The following is a 21,987-nucleotide window of genomic DNA, read 5'->3' as shown; positions in this document are numbered from 1 at the left end:
CAGAGCTGTGATGAAAATGTCTTCACTGTTTTCATTATGGAGCTATTTTGGCAGACAGCTAGGCTTTTGCAAGAACAGAAAAGTTCAGATAAACACATGCTCATAATCTGGCTGTGGTGGTTTATTTTGAATTTTAAAGTTTGGGATTTATTAATTTACTCTCTCTTTCTCTCTCTCTCGCTCGCTCTAGAGCCATGTGATCTCGCCATTTCGCCTCGAGGGAAAATAAAACAGTGAAGTGTTTGACATGAAGCACGGGAACCTGAGGTGGATATGCATAATGTAGGCTACAACCTAGAGTCATTTATAGGATAATGAGTTCAAGAGGAGACGTAAAAATAATCCAAGCTGCCCCCTCCATTGTTTTGGCAGGGACTTGTCCTACAGAGAGCAGTTCACTGGCCTTCTGGCTCTCCTGCAGCTTATCAGCTTGTAATGAGTTTAACTGTTAAGAGGGTAAAGAGGAAATAAATTGTTAAATGCAAACAAAATCTATATAACATGATCTATCTATCTATCTATTTATCTCTCTCTCTCATAGCAAAGAACAAGCATTTCATAACAAAGGCAAAAAAGTGCACAGGGACAGCAATGTGTTATTAGTGCTTTTATGAAAACAGTAGTTTCTCTTACATTTTACATCGGTTGACACATAATACTGAATGCCATTCACACAGAATAAGCATTAACACTGCAAGGGTAATGACTTCAGTCCTCCACTGGGGTCATTCATGACTTCTGGAAACCCATCCTGATCCAATATAATTACAGTAATCTAGCTAACACTGTGTAGTATCTTTTCATTACTGTGAAATATACCCTTTTATCGTCTGGGAATCTCCTTATAAGGGTTTGAAATGACTCACTGTATCCTAACTGGTGGCTGGATTAGATGACCTCAGTCAAATGTTCAACCACCTTGTCCTAGTTCTGATGTAAGATTGGTACAAGATTGGCAACTAAAAAGAAATAATACAGTTTTTTCAGTAGGAATAAGGTAAGTAGCCTAGTTGCAAATAGCCAAACATGACTTATGAATAGCTCACATTAGCATGTGTGAAATGATGCCAAGGCGAAGAACACCGACATACTGTATATATATATATCTATATATAGATATATATATATACTGTATATATCATTTTTTCAGAATTTGAAATGAAATTGGATAAGAAAACAGCTATCAGCAACCTAACAGTTTATAACATTTATATCAAACATTGATTAGTTGAACTATTTCAAGTTTTTTTTTTTCATATACTGTATATGTGGAAATTTCCAAAGTGCCAAGGTTAGAGTATCTAGAGTATCAAGTTAGACTAACTGCATAAACACTTTGATCATTTGATCCACCATCATGTGTAGAAACTGTGGCAAATACTGAAACATATTACAACACATTTAGTACTGAAACATATTAATTTGTAGCAACAATAATATTTTTCATTTTATATCTTGGCTGTAAACCAACACAACCATAGTCATGATTGGCTTCCTAACCATAACACTTCTGAGACAGCTTAAGTCAAGTAAGAGCTATTTTTGTAATACTAATATTATTCTATTAGTTAAAACCCAATACTGAAGTATAAAAATGTTAAATATTTTTCAAAAAAAAAAAGATGAAAGAACATGTCTTCATTCTCTGTCCCACAGATGTGGGATAACCTCCTACACATGAAAGATAAAAACATTAAAAACAATTTTGGGGACGGGGCCCATATCAGCGTTTCACAATCCATAACAGCTAATCTCCAGTGTCCCGTTTCCATGGAGGGTAAGAGCAATCAGCAGTGACAAGAAAAGACTAGATACTCCCACAATCTATCATGAATTTCTTATCCAGCCCCAGGCAATTTATCTGCTAACAGCCATGGCTCTTCTTCATCTGTGACTGATAAACAGCATCTTTCTTTTTTTGTCTTGGTGTAAATTGGACACTTGAGGCTGGGACTGGCAGACTGGCAGGCAGCGGCAGGCAGTCTCTCTCTTCACATTCGGAGCTCCTTTTCAAAGCTCCTTGTCAGAAATGTAGTTTTCCAGACGGCTCAGATGCGTCTCATGCCTTGCCTTTGGCCAAGGCCATACGCTCTGAAACGGTTTTGATGGGAACTCCTCTGCGGGACACTTTCACATGGATAAAGAGCGTGGCGGGGGACAGGCTGGAGCCGTCTGCCTTCAGTAAGTGAACGTGACGATAGCCTGAGGAGGAAGAGGAGCACAATACACACATTACAAACAACGTACAGCGACGATGACTCGTCACATAATATCTAGAGTAGGAGTTTCTGAGCACCTGTGCGTAGGCTTGTGAACGGTAAGGTGAACTGGCCCACAAAGTCGTTCTTGGCCGTGTGGTCGTGATCCTCCACCACAAAGCGCACCAGGGCCAGTTCAGGGACCTGCAGCTGGAAGCTCAGACTGCAGTCCCACCGTGGATTAAAACCTGCAGAGGGCGCAAGAGAGCTGTAAAAACATCATCTACTACTGTACCTTCCAAACAAACTAGTAATGGCGTTTGGACAGAAAAGGCTCTTACACAAATATCTCAAAGATCAGCGCCGCACAGAATCGAGTATCAAAAAGATTGTTATTTTCTTACTTTAAAGCCTCATTGTATCTTTTGCCATCCCAGCATAACAAGATAAGGTGATGATGCACACATAAACAGACCTTATAAGATTCATAATGCATTTGAAATGAATTCCTACATTACAGCAATAGTTAATCATAACTGAGTACGTATGAAAAATGAGGGTACTGGCTTCCTAGTTGAAACATCCGTATATCAAATACAGCTAATACAAGCTTTAAGGTTGATGCTTCATGGCTCAGTGTGAGGAATGAAATGGCAAAATTACCGTTGTTGTCAATGCGGTGGGTTTTGTCTCTTGAATTATCAATGGACACCCCATGAATTTCCACCCACACTTGTGGGTCCACGATGGAGCTGGCCTTGTCTGTGTTGATTTTCGGCAGCTGCTGTGCGGATATTATCTGGAAGCAAAATGTCTGCAATCAGTCTGTTTGCATATCAAATTCTCACATGAACATGATTGAAAATATCCCCTAAAAGATGAATAGTGTGTTCCGTGTGAAACAGTAATATGCTTTCAAAAGTTGCATCAAGCTATGAGCGTCATCTATGAGTCAATCAAAAGTTCGTCAGTAAGTCACCACTCACCCGTATAGTCAGCTGGGTGGGGGTGTGACCCGGGCCTCCTCCTGTGTTCTCTGGGTTAAAGTTGGACGACAGGCTGCACAGGAAGCTGGGTTTGAGGATGTATCCACAGCGACCATTGGGGAGGAAGCGACCCTGGTTCAGGTCCATCTGCTCCCCGGGTGTCTGGAAGTTCAGGGCCACTGTCCGGCACACAGGAGAGGGGAGACGGTGACACAGCAACAGACACAATCACACACACCAACACAAAACATTTCAGCATCAGTGAATTAAATAAATCGGTAAAAACCAGTCCCATCAGTGTGCATTGGCATAACATAGCAGCAATTTAAGGAAAGTGTATCCTCTGTACGATAAGCCTTCTTCTTTCGGCACTTACTGAGCACATAGTGTTTTTCAAATGAATTGACTAAATTAGCTGCCATCAGAACAGCATCCCAGCAACCTTCTGGTCTGGAGTACTAACCCATCTGGCAGCCACCGTTCCACATTTCCTGGGGATCATAGTTGGATGATTGGAGGCGCTGGCCGGAGGGGTAGATCCGGCTCAGCTGCCTGCTGTTGTGTCTCACAAACAGCTTTCCTGCATAAATGAAAACAAATGCTAGAAATACACCAGAGGACAATCATATTTTCTATATAAAGCAATGTGACAGTATGTTGTGACTTTCTCTCTATAATGTCAGGATGCAGTTTTTTCCGCTGCTTTACCTGAGTCTTTGATGAGTTTGAGGGCATCGCTCTCAGAGAAGGAGGACATCTCATTCGGTGGTTTTGCGGATGTGTTTTCAAACCCACGGAAGGGAACGCTCCTGCAGTACACCACCAGCTCCGACAGCTCGGGACTCAGTTTAGTACAGACCACCTAGGAAGGGCAAATAACATGAAAAAGAGCCGATGATATAAACATATTTATTCAAATATATTGCACTAACTTCTTTAACAGCTCTCAGATTGCAAAGGTACAACGACAGATCTTCCTGAGCTGACCTTCCCAGGATCCTTCTTGGGTGCTAAATCGTCCTCAGAGCTAGAAGAGAAGCTGGTGTAGCTGCTGGTCTTCCCCAGCTGAGCCAGGTGAGGAATCTCCTTCTTCCCTTTCACCAGAATACACCCCCTCAGCTCCTGCAAGGAGAGCCACAGGAACAAATTACTAGCCTGGTGGCATTTACACCTACACAGAGGTCAGAAGTCCTAGACAAAGGGACCAGGTGGTGTGTGTGTGTGTGTGTGTGTGTGTGTGTGTGTGTGTGCTACCTCAGGAGAAGGCAGATCCTTCAGTGTCTGGTCGCTGAGGGGCTTGATGAGCAGCTTGCTGCCCAGGATGGTGCGGAGGTGTTTGGCCATGACAGCCTGCTGCTCCACAGAACAGTGGTTCTCCAACGACAGGATTAAAGGGTATGGGGAAGCCTGCAGGGAGAACCATATAGGAAACTGTTACACCAAACCATTAAAGTGCAATTAGACCACATTGTATCAACACAGAACCTAACACTGTAATGCTATACTATGTCAAAGCCAAGATACCGCAGCGCTGCCTCGGAGCCAAGAATGCAACTGTAACCACAAGGGCCTCAGTCGCAAGTCTGCGGAGGCAAGAAGTCAAGAATCTGGATTTGCTTACTGACTTGTACCACTGAGTTGTTTCATTTGTAGGAGGGAAGAACAGCCTGCATAGTGTCAAAACTGAAGAGGTGACGACTCAGGTTTCTCTCACCTTGAAGGCGTACTGGGCGATGGTTACAATGACCTCCTTGAAGGGGACCTTGGAGGTGAGAGTGTGCCCGTGGTAGATGACAGGCTCTCCTTTATCTCCGTCCCAGCAGTCCAGCTCCACACAGCGACACCCCTGATTCAGAGCCCTGTCGGTGACAGGCGGCACACTTAATCTTACACCGCAGGATGATCACAGTGGGTAGGCTTCCAGACAGGATTAAGCTTAGTTCAGGGAATCTAAATGGGGTTTTGGAGTTAGACTGAATGTTTGGTCATATACCAGCCTTAATCTGTTGTCATCAAATCTGGCCTCACTATCGTGGTGAGTGTTGTTGCTTTTGAGTATGTTTACTAGGAATGGGACGATATGTTTATCTCACGATACGATTCGATACGCGATACGGGGTTCACGATTCGATACAACCACGATGCGATGTAATAAATAAAAGTTCAATGACAACCAACTCTGGCTGTGCCGAATTATGTTTAATTCTCAGCCACAAATCTTGCAAATAAGATTCAAATAGTGCAAATAATATAATTTTGATGGAGAGCTTGTGAAATTGTGATGAGCAAGCCGTCTCATTTGTGATTACTACAGCAGAATAAAATGTAGCTAATATTGCAATTCATTTTTCAGCTCCACGATTCGTATTGTCTCATTTTTGTATTGCAATATGTTGAATTTCAATATATTGTCCCATCCCTATTGTTTACACACGTTGATATGTGCTGTTTGATGCACACTTTTGGTTGTGTAAAAAGGCTACAGGGTGTCTGTCTGAATACCTGATGTATGGCTCGGTGCTGCTGGCGCTGGTGACTTGGTCCTTGGTAAGGTAGGTGTTGTGTGAGGAGGAGATGTAGTAGTGGGACAGGGGGCGGCTCATGTCCTGGTAGACTCTGCCATGGTCAGGGTTAACCACATCGTTCTCCCGAGACAGCATGTACATGGTGAAACCGTTCTGGGTCATGAACTGGTTCTTCTGAGCTGCGATGAGTAGCGAAGCATATTCGTCAAATCACTTAACTTTTTAGTGGGTTTATCAGCCAAACCGGTGACAGTATCTAGAGTTTAATGAAGTGGTTTCAGTGGTAGGTAAAATAGGACTGGTGTAGGTGCAGGACAAGACAAGACAAGACCCAGATCACACCCTCCTTCTCTCACAGGGATTAAGATAATCACAGTCCAGGAACTATCTCATACTTAAAGTGGTAATACATGTTTATCTTTGTTGCTAAACGCTCATCGCTGTTGTGTTTCTGCCCTGCACTTCCCACAGATCACCTGTCAATCAAACAGTGTGTCCAGTACTGTGATGTCTTTTTCATTGAATTTTCTGTTGCAGTTTGAGTTTCTGTAGGCAGCACTCTTTTCTTTGTCTGTTCAGCCATGGTGGCTATAGCTGCTCATGCTAACTACCCAGTTCTTCCTCTATTTATTCCAAACAAACCGCTGCTGCTGGTGCTGGAAACGTAAACGCATCACTTCAGTGTTTAGAACAGCAAATGTAAAAGCTTTCATGAGCTGGCTATAGGATAGGTTGAATCACTATTTTGTAAAATGGATATTTATTTATATGAAAATGTTGCGGATTATCCCTTTAAGCATTAAGTGAGTGCTTGTAGGACCTACCCCAGTCATTGAGCTCATAGGTGAGTATGAGGCTCTGGGCATGAAGCAGCGAGGCGTCCTCCCCCTGGTCTCCCAGGAAGTCCCGCAGCTCGGCGGTGGAGAGCACGCAGCCGTTACTGGAGTAGTGTCTGAACACGGCGTCCAGCTCCGGCCGCCGCAGCAGCTCCCTGCAGAACTCCTCGATCTCTATGTGATCCAGACGGCCATCGCACGACCGGTCACACTTCTGGGACACAGAGGACACGGAGAAACAGATTTATGCAAGTTGGACAAACAAATAACCAGTTCAACAGAGAGAGAGACAGACGGACATGTGGCTAAGTGGCATGCTTTTATTTTGGGAATGCTCCAAATTCTCTGGGGAGAGGGCACTACTATAATTCAAACCAGCCGTGCATACTTACATAAAACCCCTATATTACACTCTGAGGAGGGGCGGTATTGGAGACTGCATTGTGAAGGAGCATGAAAACAACAATTAAAGTGAAATGGAGAGCTGAGGGACATAGCAGACAGTAATCTCCCACAATAAAGAAATAACTGGCTGATGATTGTCGTGGGGGAGGGAGGGAGGGTGTAGAGAGGTGGAGGGGGGCGGGTGGCTGGCTTGCCACTGGTTTGGTAATTGAACACAGACTCTACACTCTGGGATGTCTGGGTAAACTGATATGACCCCAACTATCAAAAACATCACTAACTCCACATCTCTATGCTTCCACTCTCTCTCTCCCTCCACTCAGAATTCAGCTCACATGAATTTTATCTGCTGACCATAAACCAAAGATATCATTCATCTACAGCATGTATTGCAGGTACTAAAAAGCACGTAACCCTGACCTTGAATAAAGAGCGGGCATACTGCTCACTCAGGTCAATGTTGATCATCTGCAGCAGTCGTTTGACCTCATCGTAGCTCATCTTACCATCCTGGTTCTGATCGGCTCGTCTCAGGTAGCCTCGGATCCAAGTGTAGGGGGTTAAGGAATAAAACCAGACTACACCTAAACACCATACACATACAGTTAAGGCAGTTTGTGGATTAATAGTGTGTCAGATGCATTCCACAATAATTCAAAGTCTTACTTGATATCAAGATGGCTCCTCATCTATATTAAGTAACTACAAACAAATCAAAGTCCAAATGTTTAGCCACATACAGCCAAAAGCATAACGACTATGAATCCAAATAGGCCTTTTTGTTGATGTCATTTAAAATTATGGAGGGCAATAAACACCAAGAGCTAACAGTCAATATTCTACTTATGGTGTGAACTCTAATAGGCCTACAGTGTAGATGAGTCAATAGCAACAAAAGGCTCATTTTAGTTAATTATCCCAGTGCTTACAGTTTCACCTGCACATACTGCAGTGCAAACTGTAATAGAGTAACAGAGAAAACACACACACACACATAAAGCCATTAAAGCTAAAAGCCTCCTAGGCCGCTGACGGTGTATGAAACATAAAGAACAAGAATATGACTGTGCTTTATGAGTCCACCACTAAAACTGATGGGACCTGAAGATAAAACCACACCTTATTCTCAGGAATCATCTGCTGCACTAGTCTGGGCATGCCCCGGTGCCCTGCTGATTTATATGTTCTCAAAACTAAAAATGTGCCAACAGAAAATCAGAGAGAGACAAACAGGGAACCAGAGATGATCTTAGTGTTACAAGCTGTCTGCTATCTACACTCATGTCGCCCAGTGACTATGAGGGATTATAATTGACAATGATATACAGACTATATTTAGATGGTGTTTTTCACTAGCCGTTGCTGCACACCTTAGCTATGCTGTGGATGTGGGATGGCACATGTGACAGTGTTAGGCTGCGAGCAGAGTCAGTCACCATAGCGATCATATCTCAGCTGCACTATATTTACTCTGTGGAAGCTGGCATATTGCAATGGGGAGGATATTGGTCCAGTTTCTCCTTCTGGGTCATGCCGGCCACGCGCTCCTTCAAGGTACGGATCCCTCGGACCCATCGCTGAGCTTCGTCCTCGCAGGGGCACAGCAGGTCCAGGCTCTTCCTGGCTCCTCGGAAAACCACCGTGAAGCACTGGCTCTCCGGCAACGAGCCGGACAGCCGCCTCAGGGCCTCGGACTGACAGCCTTCACGCACGCACTCCACCTCTGTCACTGAGACTGGGAGAGGAGAGGAGAGGGGAGGGGAGGGGAGGGGAGGGGAGGAGAGGAGAGGAGAGGAGAGGAGAGGAGAGGAGGGGAGAGGAGGGGAGAGGAGGGGAGAGGAGAAGAGAGGAGAGGAGGGGAGAGGAGAGGAGGGGAGAGGAGGGGAGAGGAGAGGAGAGGAGAGGAGAGGAGAGGAGAGGAGGGGAGGGGAGAGGAGGGGAGAGGAGAGGAGAGGAGGTTTGGTATAAATGACAATAAGGACAAACCCAGAATGTTTGTTGCTGTGTAAGCACAGGTCTCTCTTGTGAATGAGACCCCATGTCTCAATGAGATTACCTGTCTAAATAAAGGTTTAATAATAATAAAAAAAAATTGGCTGGACACCACAGCGGCATTAAATGCACATGGAGCTGAATCAAACTACTTAAAGGTCAAGGATCAAGTGTTCTGAGGAATCATAAATTCTGCCTAGCTGACTGGTACAAACATGGCTGTTATAAAATACGACCTGTACAGGCCTGAGTGTAGCAAATGTCCACCATATGCTTCTCAACAGGATAATTTTAGCCTGTAACTTTACGACACCCGCAGCACACAAACTGACACTCAAGTGTAAGCTGGACCTTCGCTTAAATCCCAGGAGATGCTCTCTCTGCAGACAGTAACAGACCGGTGTCATCTCATGGGCTGTTTGAAATGATCTTTTAATCTCTTTTCTATACAGTGCTGTGGTGACACAGGGATACACAACCCCACTAGCCTGTCCAAATAGAGTATAGAGGAAAAGACAGACTGCCTCTAGCTGGTCCTATCACAACAACTTTATCCAGTACAGGAGCTTGTCTATTTCTGCCCTGGGATCAGCCCTCTGAAGAGAAAGGCACTGTGTGAGTGATGCCCGCAGTGCAGTGTTTGCTCAGATGGGCAATAGGCAGTGTCTGTCCTGACAATAGCCTCATTCTGCTGCTGGGGGTTGTAAAAGCCCCCGCCTTCCACCTCTTCAAAATTGCTGATACATTCCTTCTTCTTGGTCGTCCCATAGCTATGGCAAGAGTAACATGTATGTGTGTGTGTGTGTGTGTGTGTGTGTGTGTGTATCTGTATGTGTCTGTATGCATGCCTGTGTATGGTGTGGGGCGGCACGGCAAAAGTGTTAAGTGGTGTATTCTATGCAAAGTCCTTCTGAGCTGAAGGCACAACACTAAACTGCAGGTGCCAGATCACACTGGACCTGGAGGACCAGAGGCACCAGGCCAAGCCTCCAACCTGGGCACACACACACACACACACACACATACACACACACATGGTTCTCAGCGGCCTGCCAGTGTGGCGATATCAGCGGCTGTCTGCTAAAGTGCTCACCCTGCCCCGGCCCTGTGTGTTGTCATCTCTGTATGGTGCTACAGAGCGAGGCCGAGTGTTACACACTGCAACACCGCCACTCCGTCTCTATTTCTGGTATGGCTGCAGCACAATCGAGACTGCCTTCACCACCCACTGACCCACAAACCACTACCTGCCCACTCACTCTCTGCAAGGCTGCACCCATCCCCCCTAGAGCAAACTGCGTGCCGAGGGTCGGTTAGAGGTAGCGTGGGGACATAAACTGCATTCCGTAATCAGGAAGAGAGGGACACTGCTAATGTGACAGCAGCATGGTCGCGGTGGGAGAGGTAAAGGTCATGCAACAAAGAGCAAAATAAAGAGAGAGAGAGAGGGAGAGAGAGAGAAGGAGAGAGGGAGAGAGAGAGAGAGAGAGAGAGAGAGAGAGAGAAGCTGATCATGTGAATATCAGCTGCCCCCACCACCTTTAGCCCTTTGCAGTAAGATCTCATTCCCACCTTGGGGATGGGAGTTGTTCAGAAGAATGAGGGAATCCAAACATTGAAATGTACTGAAATTCAAGACCAGATTTCACTTAAAAACATGAACTGTGAATGCCCACGTATTTCCAAATGCTTTATACAGTCTAATCTATCGTTTAAATACCTTTGGCGCCTCAATAAGGACATTACGGAGCTGGTGAGGTGGGAAAGTTGGGGGCAATTCTGCCTTGGAGTGATACTGCACTAGGGAAAACTGTATTCCAAAATACCTCTGTACTGCCAGGTGGCTGAGTTTTAAAGAGCTAATGTGTTGCATGGCCGAGTTGGCATATTGAAAACATTCATGAAAAGACGCTATTAGTACAAAACATCTACTTAGCATTTACATTAGTAACATTATTAGCATCCTGATGAGGTGTAAAGTCCCTCTCTTTCTGTTATTTACTGTTCCAGCATGTAATTTAGGCCACCAGTACAAGTCAGAGATCTTGTAATAGAGCAGTCAGTGAGCACTAATTCCTAATAAGATATGTGTCCTACATACTGACTCCCTCAAATTGACTCCCTTAATAACCTCATCAAAGATAGCAGCAGGTTGACCATGCATGCCTGGACACTCTGGAGCTCCCACTGAGGCTATATGAAGAGGTATGCTCATATAGTTGAGCCGTAGTCTTTCTACAAAGTTATACATGCACACACACACACACACACACACACACTTCTTTATCATTTGGATGTCTACTGTCTCCTGGGCTGTGTTTCTGTAAAAATTCAGCTCTGATCAGATCTGTTCTCCAGCAGCTGATCTAACAAAACAAAAGCCAAGGAATTTACGGCCCACGAACTGTTCACCTTGTGTGTGTGTGTGTGTGTGTGTGTGTGTATGTGTTCAGGAAGGGGCGAGACAGAAACACAGGTCAAAACCCCAAAGATTAGAAAATTACATTCCCACAATTAAATGAGCCCAAAAATATAGGATAACTGCCAGAACTCTCTCTCTCTCTGTGCATCGTGGGAATTGCCATCATTAGCGAGCTTGTGTGCCAGCTTCCCCTTTCTGATCCATCCTTTACTCAGGCAGAAAATAAGCCAGCATACACTCTAACCCACTAATCACAAGCCTATATATTTTAAGAATGCAGCATTGATAAAGACACCTGTGTTTCTTGCACTGCGTTGCTACATACATTACCAATGTTCATTAATTAGTTTGCAGAACCTGAAATGAGACCTCACTTGCCAAGGAAACACGCTACCCCGTTTAATAAGGCAAAAGTAGCGGAGAGGGCGTGAGATAGAGCCAAGATAAAAAAGCTCAAACAACTCAGAACAATGAGCTGGCTGAATGAGCGCACTGACTCACGTCCCAGTCCTGAATAGACCGAAACGGGGCGTGTGCTACTGGAAGTCCTGTTCGTCTGTTTCTACATTACCCCCCTGCAGATAAGCTTCAATTCAGGCAAAGCCCCTTTTTCCTAATCTGATATTGCTTCAGTTTCCTCTCCGGCGGCTGCAAACCTTTCATCATAGAAGGCCCCTTCCTATTCACCATTCGTATCACGTGACCACTCTCACTTTCCAATGTTTTCAACAAGGACTGTTCGCTCTCCTTTCCCACCCTCGCCCTCCTCGCTGCTCATAACAAACTGCTCTCCTCCCTTTTCCTTTTGGTCCCTTGTCTTCCTCTTTTTCACCTTAAATGCTCTCTCCCCATAATAAGCCTGCTGTAGTCAGCCCCCCCCCCCCCCCCCCCCCCCCCCCTCCCCCCCCCCCACACACACACACTCTGTCCTCTCCTCACCGCTCACCTTGACCCTGCAGCCAGGATACTTACAGGTCTGCTGGGCTTTGGCCTTGCGGGAGCTCTTGGTAGACTCGCACCACACCGTGACCCCGTCCTCCAGCAGCCTCAGGTTTCGGCTCTTCTGCCACCTGGTCGAGCGAACCTTCACCATGCTGGAGCCCTGCATCATCACGCGGATGTCGTCATCGTCTAGCACCCCTGGAGCACACACACACACACACACACACACACACGCAAACACAAAAAGAGAAGTTTAAGTGTAGAAATAACTTCAGTTTGACTTTGTGTGCTTGTGTCACCGATCAGTCGGTTTGGTCTTTAGGTTAGGGTTTTTGAGTCGTTATTGGGAAATGGATCGAGTGCATTCCCTGTGACATCATTTACTTCCCTTGGGTGTCAGCTCTAATGAGATTCATTGGAAATTCATAGAAAGTTCATGCTGTCTGTTCACCCACTGTCGTATCAGGAATGTGTATGAGACATCCTTTGTCTGTTAGTCTTCTCCCCCTGCCTTTCTTTCACAATGACTGTGAAGTCTGTATCACAGAACAGAGACAGGCAAAAAAAACTAAATTCACTCCATGAAGAAGAACTGCAGTGATCCTAAGATAATTTTTGGACCACAAAACTATAAGTCCCTAAAGGAATATTGTTGTGATACCATAGGAGGTAACAGTGCATTAAGGTCTCTATAAACTCATTACTGAGTACCACAGAAACACTATCAGTCCCTACAGTGTTGTAGTGATTTTCCATCCGTGTCAGGTTGACATCAGGGGTCATGGGACTGATGCACCTGTCTCATCTGAGTGCCACTTAGCCGAAACATCACGGTTGTTTTTCTCTTCTGAGAGCTTGGCAGTGGGCGTTGCTTTTTAAAATGACTAAGTCCCACATAACAGCAATATTTCTCTGAAAACACACCTGGCTGGCGGTATTTCTGAAGCCTGCCTCACAAATACAGTCAACACTTTCCTGCTTGTACCCTAAATGCAAGATGATGTTTTATATACAAACCTTAGAGTGAATGACCAGCGCAGAGACAAGGTGCTGAGTGAAACTGTCATGGATTCTCACCGTTGTCTTGAAAACAGACATTTCACAGACGACCCAACGTTTACATGGAAGAATTGAGATGAGCTGAAGTTACCAAAAGTGTTTTTTTCTTTTTCTTATTTCCATCTTCTGTCAAGCTAGACTTCAGAACTATCAAAACAACAGAAGTTCAGAAGACGGCTGAGAGAAACTGAATGCTGAAGATGTGAACCAGTCACCGATAAATTTGAGATTCATTCCTCTCTTGGGGCAGCAGCAGTCCAACAGACAGCAGAGAGGGAGGCTGTTATGAAGGTTACAGTATGGAAAGTTGCAAGCTGCCTGTCTGGCCATACAGTTCATACTAGTTCTCCCTGGCTGGTTGATGGAAATATAATCAAAAATGAGTTTGACACAACCACTGTTCCCTATAAAAAAGAACAGCAGAGCCTGAGCTGTGGATCAGGGCATGCATCATTATTTGTTGTGCTTAATGAAAGGCTTGGGGTGTGACTACAACAAGTGAATGGGGCTCTATAGGAATGGCAAATATGAAGAGATGAATGGCATGAACAAAACAGGTTTAAGTTGACACGGTTAGAAGTCCCATCATGTGGAATATTAGTGAAACATGGAGCTCACAGCAGGTATGAAGTGTGTGTGATTGCATAATATAGCATATGTATGCCATATATGCTCACCCTGACGCTGTTAGTGCCATGCTCAACTCAATGAGCAGCAGGAATACTTAATGGCATCTACTGAGTATGTATGTAATCGTCTGAATTAGTGAACATAGAGTTGTACACAGAAGCAGAACATCAAGGAGAGTTTCATAATCGACCTCCTCCTTTGTGAGGTGTGGATTTGAAAGGATGAGGCCTTTTGAACATACAGGATGAACTGGTTTTGATTCAAATCTTAAATTAGGTCTAAAGCGTCTGTCTCTAAAGAGGCTGGACTGCAGTGGTTGCTACCAAAAGGTCATGTAGAGAATGTTTGCACACCAGTTTCCATGAGCCTCATTCCAAAGGTTCGAATGTGACAGAACCAAAGTAGTACAGTCCCATAGTGTGGAGTGGACATTTTAGCATCTAGCAACTTCTCTTTCCCAAACTGAAGACCAGCCTACATGAGTGTACAAAACAAATGGAAGGTCAAATTGACTTTTGCATTAGCACACAAGGTAATTCACTCGATTTATTTCCTTGGATGGAGGTAAGAAGGTATATTGTTTATTAGAAATTCTAGGCATGATTGAAATGTTAGCAAAAACATGTATGGTTTATAGCTTCTCTTTTTAAGATATCAAAGAAAAAGCTGTCTCTTATGTAATTTTTTAATGAATTTTAGGTTCCTGTTGCCAGATTTACTTAGCCTGGTAAGAACATCCTGATCACGTGACCTCACATTCTGTTTCGGTCACGTGAGGCTAAGATTTACTAATTGTCCCACAACATTCAGACATTCAGGCACAAAATAGAGCGGTTTTAAAAGTTTTGCATATACAAATTCACATTCTGCAATATGTAAAAATGTCATAGCAGACCACATGGGTCACAAAGGTTATTGCTAAAATTAAATAACAATTATGCTACGTTTAAGGAATCAGATTTAAATGGTTTAGTTAAGATTCCTTGTTATAGGAAACTGCAAGCTGCAAGTTACCTGATTTCTACATGTGTGACTTAACCATCTATGGTTGGGATATTTGACAATATAAGCTAAAAATAATGCTAATTCAGACAAAAACAATATGTTCCTACAGCTTCACTGTAGAAGTGCTGATAAAGGAGATTCAGGCTCACAATGTTTTGTTGGTTTGCAGGGATGAACAGGAGCTCTACAGAGTTGTGCTTTCAGTTTCAAGAGTGTTCAAAGGAGAAGTCTAAATAAACTTTCTCTATGCCTGAGTATCTCAAGCACAGCCCCAAAGATTTGTTCAAAAACAGTTGGCATGCTTTTTTCTCTTTCCCTTAAAGCAGTTAAAGCCCTTTCAGTGTAATTCTTCATAGTGCCAGTGCCAAATGGCTGACAGGGCTCCTCACAAGGCCCCCAGAGCTACAGCACAAGAGAAACCCTCGGCCCCTCCCCCGGCGCAGAAACAGACTGGGTGCAGCCATGGATTTCTCTCCATCCCAGGGTCAAATACAAAGAGATCCCCCTACCAGCCCTCTACCATAACAACCCTGCTTTTGCACACAGTCACCAAGCTGTAACCACAGGCAAGGCATTCCCACAGGCAGAGCACAAGGACCTGATTAACAGCAGGTCATTGACCACGCTAAGCTGCCCGAACAGCCCCGACTGCCTCTGTCTCCGCTCACCGCTTCACCTTTTATTATCGCCTCGCTAACCTCAACCTCATTCTCGCCCGTCTACCTGCACCATTCGACCGGCTGTGGATACAACAAACCACAACAGAAACAAATATAGACTGCTAGACACAAGCCTGCAAATGGGTCACTCCAGAGGCCCTGAGTGCTCGACAAGAATTCACCTAAACAACGACACATTCACCCTCAGATACGCTATGTGCCTCTATGAGCCTCTCTGTAAGTCAGAATGCTGCACTGAAGTGAGTAATGGGAGGGGTGGGATCGGTCCTTAATGGCTCGAGAGCTGAATCCTGTTTTCTTTTCATCGTCTCCTGCAGCGAGCCGCAGAGAATCTTGTTGACATCCACTATATCAGACTGTCAAAGCCCCGCATGCCGACTGGCTAGCAACCATGTTGAAGTCTGCAAAAGCAAGCATTCAGTAAGGTGGGGTGGTTGAAACAAAGCAGAGAAGAAAGATTAGAGGGTTGCAAACAAGTTAGAAAAAAAGTTCCAAACAAAATTGACTGAAAAACTGGGAAATAACTCTGACGGCACAATGTGTGACGAGGGGAAACAAGACATTGCCGTAGAAAGCAAAGAGAAAGGTGCAGTCGGCTTTTGCTGGATCAACTGCGAGAAGATAATAAACACTCAAATGAATCCCATAAGACATATTTCTCCAAGGGTGTATCAACAACATCGTGACCAGCGGGGGTGCGGAGATCAGAGACAAACCACTGTGACAAGCAGCTGGTAACAGACTGTGCTCGCATGAGTCCTCTTCACTGGAGCCCACATGCCAACATCTCACAGGGTACAGTTCAGGTTTCCCTCAGCATAACAACTGACACCAGAGCTTGATTCTACACTTGCATAGAGATAGACAAGTTGGGGTGTTGTAGATGTGATACGGGTGGCTGACCAATTAAAGTTCTCATTTTTGCCCCACAGCTGTCCCCACATACGCAGCACATACGGGGTCAAATCATAAAACCAAACGCTGACGTCTCAATCTCTGCGTTAAAAATCAAATCGAGGCACACGGACTGGGAGATGGTCCAAGGAAAGCTTTGCATTGTGAGAGAGAACTGAGTAGGGCCTGGGACAGAGTGAGCATCAGGACCCTCAGTGACGTCCCCTGATTTGAAAACGGGGAGCTAGGGAAAAAAATCTGATCGAAAGGATTTGAAATTACATTAACGATGTCTGGCTGTTATTTTCAAATGCAAAACCGCTGCCAATAGTTTTTTGGACTGTGCAGAACTGAATGCATACAGTTGAATTAACCAGCTTTCAATAACAGCTTCTCTCTGTCTCTCCTGATGAATGACACATTATTCACATGCTCATTAATAAGCATGATGTGACCACAGACCATGAGTTTTAAACACTAGACATCAATCAGGCATCATCTGACAACAAAGGTTAGGAACCAGTAAATTGCAACAATGATTGTTACACGCTACACACACCTGTTCTAATCAGCAATCCCACCTTTAACCTCTGCGTTGTAAAATAATTACCATCACTGAAGCAAGAATCCATCTGCATGAGAAGAGGAATAATAAGATTTCATTTTTAGCAACACAATTGCTACCCTCATTATTTGCTCACTGTTAGTCAGAGCAACTCATTGCCATAAAATCTAGTCATGGATTCTGCTTGTGTAAATCCCAGGCATCCATAGGCTTGGTGCTAGTTCTCACACAGAAACGAAGTGCAGTCGCCCTGCCGCCACAGCGCCATGGAGCTCCAGGGTTCATGACTCTGGCGACAACCTTGGACTCCCTCTGAAACCAAATACACAATCCCCCCTGGAACCTGCGGTCTATGGCAACGCATATATTTATCCTTGTGCGCATGTCTGCCGTTTGGTAAACATGGATTATCTCAAAACTAACAAATCTCAGTCCCTGCCACCAGTCTTATACGCCACACTACCAAGCTATTTCTGCTGTAGGGAAAGAGATACAGTATATGGTGCAGAAGTCTAAGTGAACTGGTCTATTGGACAAATCTTTGAATAGGTAAGAAAGTCCTATGGCACCTCTGAAGTTACTGCATTCCAGCCTGTAGCTGACAAACCCATGTGGTATATTTTGTCAGTTTGATGTCAGTCAGGATCAAGAGCTACTGAGGGCTGAAGGCCGTCTTACTGATTTATGATGGCACATGGTGGTAAAGGGTCGGGAGCTGACCTAATTGGCTTCGTTATTCTGCATCAGTGAGATACTAACACTAGCGTTGACAGTGTTTCATTACGTTTTCAGACACAGAGACACAATTTCATAACTCATATCAGTAATGCTTAAACAAGTGTCGGCACAGTGTTAGGGTTCAACATAGGCTGCCATATCAGTGCCATCACAGAGGCACCCAAGGGCCGGATTCCTGCACCCACAGCAGGCAGAATGGTGTAAAAAAGAAATGTAAAATCAAGAGTAGAGCTCTCCTGAAAATGAATGTTCGGAATCTGTTACAGGAATGGAATGAAATCAGTTATCATGTTACAGATACGTTTGAAAAAAAAAAAAAAAAAAAGGTGTTTACCTGATTACTGAGAAACATGTTTGGGAAGGAAAATATATTTTTGTATTGTGAGATTATGAACACAAACATAGTTCGATATGTCTTCAAATAAATGAGTTTTCAATACAGTCCACAAATTATCTATTGAAGTATGTTCCACTGATTTTGGCTACAAAGTAATTCAAATGTGATGCAGTGAATTACGTCACCAATTCAGTTCTCAGCAGGTAATCAATAATCTGCTCCAAACCCCAGTAAGCCATGTTATGGTGTCACTTTAGTATGGTAAACCTGCTGAAGGACATGAAAAAGGAAACGAAAAGAGAACTGTGAGTGGAGGTGTCACTTGCTGCACGCAATTCATAACTGGCTGCAAGCATATTTTCCATTTGCAAATTGGATAGACCAAATGGCAAGAATGAGATCAAAGATTTTGGCAAATAGAGGTAATATGAAGACACACACACACACACACACACACACACACACACACACACACACACACACACACGCACACACACACATAGTTTTCCAGACATCCATGGGCTTTTCAGGCATTCTGACAGGTGCTCTCTCCCTCCTCAGCACTTCTCTATTTTAGGCGAGGTGTGGCCATGAGTTAAGAGGGTTTGTATGAAGGGTTAGTACAAGTCATGATGAGAGGGAGTGGGCTGGCTGTGCTGCTGGGATAAGCCTGAATCACACCAGTGGGCTAGTGAGCAGTTTGACTCTTCATAAACACATGATTACTTTTCTACACCCACGCACCCACACACACACACACACACACACACACACACACACGCACACACACACGCACACACACACACTGACCATTTGAGCTCTGCTTGATACTCCATTGCCCTGTCACTATCTGCTAGCAATAATGGAAAGGTTTTTTAGCAAACACTTAATGGACTTACTAATATTAAACGGAAGTTATTAGAAATCAGTCACATACTCTTTTATTCTACAAAATCCATTAGTCAACCGTTCAACAATTTGAACTAAACAATACTAAGCTAAACTTCAATCTATTTAACCCTCTATCATAATAACAGGCTTCTGCGCATGAATTCCACTTGTTAGGGTTTACCTCATTATTGAACTTGGGGTACAGCTAGGCTACAAGCAGATGACCAATAACAGCAAAAAGATCAACAACGTAAAAGTACAACAAAGTAAAAACAACAAACAAACAAAAAATAATAATAATAAACAAAACGTTTAGTCCTTCGCTTATGAAAAACAACTAGGCTACAGTAATCCTATAATACATATATTTTAAAAGGATTCAAATATCAAAGCAAAATGATAAGTCCTTTGAATATTATAGTGATAACACAAGAGATAAAATACCATAAAGTAGGATAAAGTCACTGTAAACTCACTATTGAGTAGCACAGATACATAAGTCCCTATACGGTGATACCATAGGAGATAAACACTGCCATAAAATGCGATATGCTCACTATAAACTCACTACTAAGTACAACAGACACATTACAAGTCCCTGGAGTGTTTTTTCCCCCCCCCGCAGGGTTTTGCCGACAGTGAGCTGTGTGGAAACATTAGGCACAACTACGCGTAAAAGTTTGCAGGTTTGCACTCTCAGTAAATTCCTTACCGAGCCTCCTGAGAGGGTCCTGCGTCTTCTCAACCACTTTCCTCCTCTGCTCAGTGGGACTGGCGGCTGCTGTCTTGCCCCTGCCTAACATGATCGCCTATATGAAGCCGCCGGCGAAATGACTGTCCTGCTTTAATACTTGCTGATCGCCAGTGAAGTCGGGACGTATGACGTCTGTGAGGCTGCAGGTGTCTTCCCGCAAGCGAGGATTCGTGTTGCTCCGGAAAGACCCCGAGCAGAGAGAGAGAGAGCAGCACAACACTTATCCCCTTTCCACATGTGAAAGTCCCTCCCCGGTGCAGCTCTCCATGCCTGTGCGCCGTGCGTAATATGACTCCAAAAGACGCGCACTCGTTATGCGGCCCCCACTCCCCTCCCACCAACAAACATACAAAACTAAATACCTTAGACCAGTGGCAGGGGCGCTGTTAGTGGGGGGGCAAATGGGGACTACTTTCGAGGGGGGAGGGCAACATTAGATATGGCTTCCGATTGTTTCTCTATAGGTTTTTGCTTCATCTTTGCTCTCCATTATAATGATATAAACTACAAGATCAAATCTGAACTCGGTCTATATTGTATATGGTGTGGTTAGTGACACTTTGACACCCTTGAGGTGGAGGTGGGGGTCCCAGGGTCATATCTTGTCAGGGGGGAAAACATTTTGTCCCTGAGTAGTAATTCCCTAAGTAGGAACCAGGGGTCCAGCAGGGTCCTCAGAAGGGCTTCAGGGGGACACCGGCAAAATAAGGAATAGTTTAATTTCACTGTCATTTCACTCACTAGCAGTTATCACAATGAGAGAATGAGAATGACTGCTTTGATCAAAGGTTTCACTCTGCCCATGGTTTTGCTCCGACATACAGTTATACATAGTTATGTACTAAGTCATGCAGGGATGTAGTGGAGGGTAAATACACCTAAATTCAGTTTATCCACCTTTTATTTGTAGAATAGAGTTCAGACATAAAAGACAAATGCACGGTATGCATCATAGTAAGTTGTATCAAACTGATTATTATATTACGATATAGCCTTTTAAGAGGAAAAACATAAACGATGACTTTTCTGAAAATATGAATTATTTGTTTTTATACTGTTGGTGCCTTATATGACCACCGACTGGAGGTCATAGTTTACCCACCTGTTATTTACCACTACTCCACTGCTCATGTCTGACAGCTAAAGTCTCCTCAGATGAGGCTCTCCAGGACACAGTCTTATCTTGGTTTACTGGTTTATAGGATCCCCATTAGCTGCTGGGGTCCACACATAAATATCATACAACTACAACAGGTAATGATAAGAGAAATACAAAAGAAAGAAAAAGGAAAATATTACAGTAATAACAAAAAAAAAAAGAAAAAACTTTTTTTTTTTTTTTTTCAATGTACTATACACCTACTATACTATACCCATATTCTACCACAAAGCGATTTCAGATGGGAGAGAATTCCAGCTTTTCATAACTGTACGTTTCATGCCATTAGTTTTGGCCTTTGGAAGCGTTAACAATTTGGCTGTAGCATGTCTTGCTGTATATGTATGTACTTTGTGATTGTATGTGAATTGTTGATAAAGTTTGGTTGGTGGCCTTAATTATAGGATGTCCTTCCAAAAGCTGAGAAGAGATGCATTAAGTCTGTCCTACCTTAAGCCAGGATAACCTGTTATGCATGGTATCAACATTACTGCTATTGGTGCTTTGCAAAACAAGGCGTGCTGCTTTGCTTTGGAGAAGTTGTAATTTATTCAGTAGTAAAGTGATGACAACACCATGTGACAGATCTTGATGTTGGGAATGATTTACATGGTCCATGGTCTAATGCAGATGTTGCCCCTTGATAAACCTCCTTTAGCAGTAGTACTACATTAACTTTTACCAATACAATGTAGGCCACTGATTGTTTCAGAGACAAATACTGACAGGCAACAACTCATGAGAAAATACAACAAAAACACCGCAATAAAATTAGTTTTCTCACAGAAAGGATGGGCCGAGGAAAACAGCAGCAATAGCCCTTACTTACTTCATCCATAAAAATAACATGATCTGCCTAATTCTCTCTGCCAATCAATGATGAAGTAGCGCCCCCTGTTGGCCATTAAAACTAACTGCAAACATCTCAAAAAACGACACATTGCTCGATCATTTGAAGCGTCTCTGATG

At 43.9% G+C, this 21,987-nt stretch overlaps 1 protein-coding gene across 1 annotated transcript; it reads right to left on the bottom strand.

Moving 5' to 3' along the window:
- Positions 1 to 594: 594 nt before the first annotated feature.
- On the bottom strand, positions 595 to 20,037 carry LOC139919500 (1-phosphatidylinositol 4,5-bisphosphate phosphodiesterase delta-3-A-like). The gene is made up of 15 exons (XM_071909279.2): positions 19,818 to 20,037; positions 12,337 to 12,504; positions 8,457 to 8,685; positions 7,371 to 7,500; positions 6,534 to 6,759; positions 5,687 to 5,888; positions 4,899 to 5,043; positions 4,439 to 4,591; positions 4,172 to 4,306; positions 3,893 to 4,046; positions 3,648 to 3,764; positions 3,185 to 3,363; positions 2,862 to 2,997; positions 2,297 to 2,446; positions 595 to 2,202 (listed from the first exon to the last, which is right to left on the bottom strand). Exons 1-15 carry the CDS (start codon positions 19,906 to 19,908, stop codon positions 2,060 to 2,062), a joined length of 2,358 nt encoding a protein of 785 aa, XP_071765380.2. The 5' UTR covers positions 19,909 to 20,037; the 3' UTR covers positions 595 to 2,059.
- Positions 20,038 to 21,987: the final 1,950 nt, after the last annotated feature.

Source organism: Centroberyx gerrardi, chromosome 7, assembly GCF_048128805.1.
Source record: "Centroberyx gerrardi isolate f3 chromosome 7, fCenGer3.hap1.cur.20231027, whole genome shotgun sequence".
Taxonomy (NCBI): domain Eukaryota; kingdom Metazoa; phylum Chordata; class Actinopteri; order Beryciformes; family Berycidae; genus Centroberyx; species Centroberyx gerrardi.
The sequence above is the reverse complement of the archived record's forward strand: the minus strand, read 5'-3'. Positions and strand labels throughout refer to the sequence as shown.

Excerpts from the sequence above, each read along its gene's own strand:
- LOC139919500 (XM_071909279.2), bottom strand. The coding sequence starts at position 19,908 with ATGTTAGGCAGGGGCAAGACAGCAGCCGCCAGTCCCACTGAGCAGAGG. Across the intron at positions 6,760-7,370 it reads ATGCCCGCTCTTTATTCAAG|AAGTGTGACCGGTCGTGCGA; the intron begins GTCAGGGTTACG and ends TCTGTGTCCCAG. Across the intron at positions 5,044-5,686 it reads AGCACCGAGCCATACATCAG|GGCTCTGAATCAGGGGTGTC; the intron begins GTATTCAGACAG and ends TGTCACCGACAG.